General features: G+C 46.8%; 1 protein-coding gene across 1 annotated transcript; it reads left to right on the top strand.

Moving 5' to 3' along the window:
* The first annotated feature begins 4,563 nt into the window (after positions 1 to 4,563).
* LOC145353690 (uncharacterized) lies at positions 4,564 to 6,465 on the top strand. The gene has a single exon (XM_080204459.1). The coding sequence runs from the start codon at positions 4,564 to 4,566 to the stop codon at positions 6,463 to 6,465; it is 1,902 nt and encodes a 633-aa protein (XP_080060585.1).
* Positions 6,466 to 7,679: the final 1,214 nt, after the last annotated feature.

Genomic DNA, 7,679 nt, shown 5'->3' on the forward strand with positions numbered 1-7,679 from the left:
GCTCGAAGGTATTCAGAGAAACTTTGGAACCTATTGTTGTAAGGGGAAGCTGATGCAATTTTTGAGAAAGCGGGCTGACAGAGCGGGAAATCGAGAAGTGAAATATGCTGTATAAACGCTTTGCAGGGGCAGGTGCTTAAAAACAAGTATGAAATCAGTTGCTCGCAGTCAAAGTAGTCATGGGTTGGGTATGATAAAGAAGCGGTTACTGCGAACCATAAAAAGGAGGAATAGGCGCCAAAGATAGAACAAGGGAAGAGAGATGTAGGAGGGTGAAGCTAGCTGAGCAGTTCACGATAAGGAAGCGCGGCGTGGGAGCCAATTAACAAGGGAAGGGAGATGTATGATAAACTGCATAGGCATATAAGGCAGAATCATGTATTGTGTGTGTGTGTGTACCTGCGGGACTGCACCCTTTCTTGCAAGATTGAATAAACTGACGTAGAATGACTCCGCCGTGTCTTTGATTTCAAGAGCGGGGGGGAAAGGAAAGTGGGATCGGTGTCCCCAGAGGTGTCTCTTTGGATGGGCTCGACGGTTGAAACCTAACGGTGACAACTAAGCCGATCGAGTTCCCCCCCAAGGATTGAGTCAGTTGCTCGGGTGTAATCCATACAAACTGACTGGCCTCAGAGAGGGAACCGCCCACATCTCGCACAATTTGGGGGCTCGTCCGGGATCCTGAATTATAACGGGGACCTCTCGCAGGGGGACCAACTCGGTGGAATAAGACGCGTCTGGTATATATTTATGCCTAGGAACGCCGTTTTGGTCCTCGGGTGGAGAGATCTGAAACCACTCGATTGAGATAATTCTGGACCCTAGGAAGGAAATCACACGGATGAGTAGGGGAGAAGGACTGTTGCCGGGACTTGTAGACAGAAAGGGGTACACACACAGACAGAAGTCAGACAACTCCGTGCACGGATCAAGGTAAGAAATTTCTCTCGGAATTTGGATTCGGGCTAGTGAGAGTTATTATCTACCTTGTTGACTTCATGGTTATGACAGTATGATCTGAGAGTGTGGGTGATTCATACTCAAGACGACTACTGGATACTAACCATGGGAAATAGGTCGTCCCGAAGACGGGACGGGGAACCTAGGAGGAAGGATAAGAAGGAGGAAATACCCCCAGATAGCCCATTAGGTATGAAGTTACAAAATTGGGACTATGGGACGAAGACGAAAAATCTGGACAAAACGGTTATGATAAAATATCGTTGTTTTATATGGACAGCAGAACCAATCCAGGCACCGTCAGTATTCTGGCCAAAATACGGATCGGACGAGGATTGGGTCTGCCAACTCTTAAATTTATATGTAAATGGTAAACCATCACCCAGCCCGGAGGAAATCAAATACGCGGCTTGCTGGGTGGGAGCGATACCTGGGTCGCCCCTGTCTGTCCCACTATATCCTGTGATCCAGCAAACACAGGGTAAACCGAGACCCGGGGAGGTTATGTGATGAGGGAGCAGAGGAAAGTAGAATAAGGGAGGTGTCCCTGGAGGCACTGGAGTTTGTGGATGGGTCACGAAGTATATAGATGGATCAGCGTGAATGGGATGGACCTACAATTGGTTTGAGCAGAAAGAGTAGAGAGAAGTATGTCAGTGGAACTGGGAACCCTGACATAGGCTTTTACTGAGGTGTGGGGAGAACACTAATAGCGGTTATGTATTTGGAATTGTGCATGACTATATGACTGTTTGAGAGAGAAAGGGATTTGTCATGACATGAGGCACCCGAATCAAACATGGTCAAATTTATTAGAGGCCAGTGAGCTCCCATCAGTAAAGGGTTAAAAAGAGACAAGCAGGCTGACTCTGTATGGTACAGAGAGAGAGAGAGAGAGGGTGTAACTGTGTAATTGAGACCCTCATGTGATGTAATAGGTATAGCCAATCAAAGTGAATTGCTTTAAGTTTAATAAATTATGTAGGGATCGGACAGAGATTTGAATTCTGCCAAGTGGGAAAGGTGGCATTACATTGCATCTTAAAGTTGTAAGGAGAGTTAACCATTTAGGCACACAGTAGATTTGATTTTGTACTTGCCTGTGTTGGTTACAAAGGCAGAGCTGCAGAAATAATTAAACATGTAGATTGCACATTAGAATGCTTTCAGTATTTCTTCGTGCATCTGTGCTCCAAGTGATGTTTTGTTTTATTGTACCAGAATTGTAAGAATGTGCAAGGGTCTTGATTTAGTGAGGATATTTAAAGGTGATAAAAATAAATCTTATTTTGGATTTTCTGAATCAGGCTTTGTTAAATAAACTGCTGTACTTTGACTCACAATTAGTCTCAGAGGTATCTTTACCTACAAGAATTGGTGCGGCCACAACCGGAGCTCCGGAACAGATTACCAAATTTAAGGGAGTGAATCAAAGTGCAGTAGGGGCTCACCTGTGATGAAAAAGTGTGAGTGTGTGTGAGAGGTCTGAGCTGAGCACGTACAGACAAGGAGGCATCTGTCTTTACACCCAGCCTTAGACCAGTTGTTAAGAGGGGTAGCCCCCTACGCGAAGTTCAGGAGTTTGAAGTGAGTGTAAAGGCTAGAGAAGGATGCCTGGGATGTGATGTTCAGACGTGAGTAAGAAAGAATCTGTCTGAGAGATCGCCGGAGTAGAAGGGAAAGCCGGCTTAATAGTGTGAGCTTAAGGGTGTAAGCTCACGAGTGTAAGTGGTGGTACGGAGGGCACTAAACACCCCTAACAGGTATCACCAGACTCTGAGAAGAGCGACCTAGGGGTGGGATCCATTTCACCCACTAGATCAACAATGGAAATGATTGGAAAAAGGACAGAACTAAGATAATTGGAATTCTCTTAGTTTGAATTAATTAAACAGGTTTAAACCGGATTAATTGAACACATCTCAGTCTTGGGTAAAAAAAAATTGGGCTGACGACAAGGAGAAAATTAAAACAACAGAATCACAGATTAGAGAGTTAGAAAAGAGAAACCAAACAAAGAAAATAGCAGTATTGTTAATACATCAGTTAGCTGGACTAATTGAACAAGTAGACACTTCCACTAAGAAGTGGAGTGGGGATAAAAAGATTAAGGAATTAGAATTCAGAGTAAGGGAACTGGAGAAACAAAACTAAGTGTTAGAAGACTACTGCGGGGGGACATTACCTCCCTCCCCCGGCAGTATGACCATGAAACTTACAGCACCTGGGGGTGACTTTAATACTGAGGAGAAGGTCTGTAACCTTGCTCCAGTAACGAGGGGAGGAACAGTGAATAATCCATTGACCAATTTAAATATTTCACACCAGGGAAAGACATCAGATCCTGGTGTCACTGAGAAAACTCCAGCCCTGGAGTTCAAATGCCAAATTTTGGTATTATCATTGTCCCACAAAGTATTTATAGTATTAGATATAGCTAACGAGTTCTCGTCCATCCCCTTGAACTTGAACTCACAGGATAAGTTTTTCTTTATAGTAGACGATAAGCACGGATTTTATATTTGGGACATTTTAATATCCCAAGGGATCAAGGAGAGGCCTGTGGACAAGCTAGCCGATGAAATAGCAAAAAAAAAAGCAGCCCTAAACCCACAACCAATTAGGATGCAGGCCCTTATTTCCCTAATGCCCCAGGGAGCGAATCCAATCTTTACAGAAAAGGAAAAAGAGGAGCTGACTGAGATGGGAGCTAGGGAAACTGAGGAAGGAAAATGGGTACTGCCAGATGGAAGAGAAATGATAAATAAACAAGTAACGGGGGAAATCATGGCCCACTTACATCAGGGAAGTACTCGAACAAATAGTGCCTAGATATGGTTTGGTAGAGAATGTAGATTCTGATCAGGGAAGACATTTTACATCAAAAGTGCTACAAGGGATAATGAAAGGATTAGGAATATCATGGGACTTCCACACCCCCTGGCATCCCCCGTCCTCGGGCAAGGTCGAGCGGATGAACCAGACCCTTAAAAAACAGCTCACGAAACTCATTACTGAAACTGGGCTGCCCTGGACTAAGTGCCTTCCCCTAGCTCTCCTACAAATACGAACGCAACCACAGAGCGATTTAGGTGACTCCCCATATGAAATGTTGTTCGGTCTCCCCTTTAATGGACCGAGGGGGGAGTTACCCCTCTTCGAGTCTAGAGACGTATTTATACGAAAATATGTCGAGGCCTTGGAATCTGTCCTGTCTCGTTTACGTCAACAGGGACTCCTGGCACAGACGCCGCCTCTAGAATTCGCGGTTCACACTATCAAGGCGGGACAGTGGGTCCTAATTAAGAACTGGAAACTACGAACATTGGAGCCGATCTGGGACGGCCCCTTCTTGGTACTACTGATTACAGAGACTGCTATACGGACGGCTGAGAGAGGCTGGACACATTACACCAGAGTTAAGGGACCGGTACCGGCTCCAGCGGAGGAGACGTCAACTCTTAGCGATCACGTTACAGAGGCGGGGCATATTACAGAGGACTAAGTGGACAATATTCTGAAATGAACTCTGATCACAATACTGAAATGCTACTAATATTGCTAATAATGTGGATAAAGTTTCTGGGGAGGGGCTTGGGAGCTATGGCGCGGGAAAATCAGGAAGCGGTTGATAGGTGGTATGCGGAAGAGGCGGCCCGCGCAGGCAAAATATATTCGCTCACCATAAACGAAGCACCCCAGGTGCAGGTAATAGAGATTGATCTCCGCCGGATGGTGCCATGCAAGACCGTAGGGGAACGTGACCAGACTGCAGTAAACCTTGAAAGGCAGAAGGGATACCAGGGAAAGAGGATGGAATTGTTTTTCCTGGGAAAAGGGCTAGGTGAGGATATATCACTCGGGGTTAGGGAACGTGTCTCGTTAATTCCACGGGCCATCCTCCCTAGGAATTGCGGGCTGAACCAGTGTAATCCGTTATACCTCACCGTGAGGCAGACGGAATGGATGGTGGGAAGTAGGTATGGGAACCTGGACAATGAAGTACTAGGGGTAAGAGTTAGGGGGGATAGATTGTGCTACGTACGGATCACGGTCCAGAAGGCGGTAGCTGGCAGTTCCCCGGTTCTATGGAAGGAGACATCCGTCTCGGAAAGTTCCGAAGGGGTCAGGGTGATAAAGATAAAAGATCTCAAGGCGACTATTGAAATAGAAACGGGGTTCGGAGAAACGAATGCCTGGATTGAATGGGTCAGGTATACGGTCAAAAGCCTCGAAAAAGGCAACTGTTATGCCTGCACGGGCAGTAGGCCGACTCCACAGGTAGTTCCCTTCCCGTTGGGATGGGATAAGGAGCCACAACAGATGGAATGCCTGGTGAGATTCTATCAACACCGGACGGCCTGGGATGATCCCACCTGCCAATCCCTGGGCCTGACGTTTCCCCCTGTAAGATCCAACAGGGAATCGCAGCCCCCAGTGTTCTCTGGGGTATTAGGGACACATCACACTTGTGTTTCCCGGACTGGGAACAGACTGGACAGGCAGGTGGGCACCTTTGACAGATGCGGTACGATCAAAAAGGTCAGTGACGACACGGGGGAAGGGAATTATTCCCAAATCCAGGTCCCCCGAGCTGACCTCTGGTGGTACTGTGGAGGAAGGACTTTGCGACCAACGTTACCCCGGAGATGGACAGGGACCTGCGCGATAGTCCAATTAGTTGTCCCATTCACCCTGGCATTCGAACACCAGGAACCCCGTAGGGATCGGCGAACAGAGAGGAGCTTACCCACCTCTTTTGACGACCGGGTCTATTTAGACAATATAGGAGTCCCCAGGGGGGTTCCCGATGAATATAAGGCTAGAAACCAGATAGCGGCGGGGTTTGAGTCTCTGTTCTGGTGGGTGACCATCAATAAGAATGTGGATTGGATCAACTGCATCTACTATAACCAGCAGCGATTTATTAATTACACCCGCGATGCAGTGAAGGGAATCGCGGCGCAGCTTGATGCCACCAGCAGAATGGCATGGGAAAACAGGCTAGCCTTAGACATGATCCTGGCAGAGAAAGGCGGGGTCTGTGTCATGATAGGGACACAGTGTTGTACCTTCATCCCGAACAACACCGCCCCTGATGGGTCAATCACTAGGGCTTTAGAAGGACTAACGACTCTGGCTGAGGAGATGGCTGAAAATTCAGGAGTGGATACTGACCTTGCTGGGTGGTGGGAGACATGGTTTGGGAAATGGAAAGGAGTCGTAGTATCCGTCCTCATCTCCTTTATAGTGGTAGCAGGGGTGTTGACCGCCTTAGGGTGCTGTGTTATCCCTTGCATACGGGGTCTGACACAGAGGCTCATTGAAACAGCTCTGGCTAAACGCGATATCCTGGATGGACGGGTAGTAGGCATACACTTAGAAACAGAGGAGGGACAGGGCCTCCTAGAAACCAAAGGTGGAGATGGCACCTGGGACGAACGAGCCCGCATAATGCTTGAGGGATGGAAACAGGAGGTGGAAGTCAAAAATTGCAGCGCGTAAGGAAAAGCAGGGGGGATTGTAAGGGGAAGCTGATGCAATTTTTGAGAAAGCGGGCTGACAGAGCGGGAAATCGAGAAGTGAAATATGCTGTATAAACGCTTTGCAGGGGCAGGTGCTTAAAAACAAGTATGAAATCAGTTGCTCGCAGTCAAAGTAGTCATGGGTTGGGTATGATAAAGAAACGGTTACTGCGAACCATAAAAAGGAGGAATAGGCGCCAAAGATAGAACAAGGGAAGAGAGATGTAGGAGGGTGAAGCTAGCTGAGCAGTTCACGATAAGGGAGCGTGGAAACCAAGGACAGAACTAGCTGAGCAGTTCACGATAAGGAAGCGCGGCGCGAGAGGCAATTAACAAGGGAAGGGAGATGTATGATAAACTGCATAGGCATATTAGGCAGAATCATGTATTGTGTGTGTGTGTGTACCTGCGGGACTGCACCCTTTCTTGCAAGATTGAATAAACTGACGTAGAATGACTCCGCCGTGTCTTTGATTTCAAGAGCGGGGGGGAAAGGAAAGTGGGATCGGTGTCCCCAGAGGTGTCTCTTTGGATGGGCTCGACGGTTGAAACCTAACGGTGACAACTAAGCCGATCGAGTTCCCCCCCAAGTATTGAGTCAGTTGCTCGGGTGTAATCCATACAAACTGACTGGCCTCAGAGAGGGAACCGACCACATCTCGCACATTGTGGAATTCTTCCAACTTGCAGAACTCATCGAGATAAGCACTTTACCACTTTCTAATTTCATTGAGATACACAGATTGGCAGAATATCAGCCAAATCAAATTCATTGCTTGAAGGTATTCAGCGAAACTTTGGAACCTATTGTGGATTTCTTCCAACATGCTGAACTCATCGAGATAAGGAATTTACCACTTTCTCATTTCGTTGAGATACACACATTGGCAGAATATCAGCCAAATGGCATTCACAGCTCGAAGGTATTCAGAGAAACTTTGGAACTTACTGAGGATTTCTTAAAACTTGCTGAACTCATTGAGATAAGGACTTTACCACTTTCTCATTTCATTGAGATACACACATTGGCAGCATATCAGGCCAATGGCATTCACTCCCCGAAGGTACTCAGAGAAACTTTGGGACCTATTGCGGATTTCTTCCAACTTGCTGAACTCATCGAGATAAGGACTTTACCACTTCCTCACTTAATTGAGATACACACATTGGCAGAATATGAGCCAAATGGCATTC

This window comes from Carcharhinus amblyrhynchos, chromosome 16 (assembly GCF_965287045.1).
Source record: "Carcharhinus amblyrhynchos chromosome 16, sCarAmb.v2.hapA, whole genome shotgun sequence".
Taxonomy (NCBI): domain Eukaryota; kingdom Metazoa; phylum Chordata; class Chondrichthyes; order Carcharhiniformes; family Carcharhinidae; genus Carcharhinus; species Carcharhinus amblyrhynchos.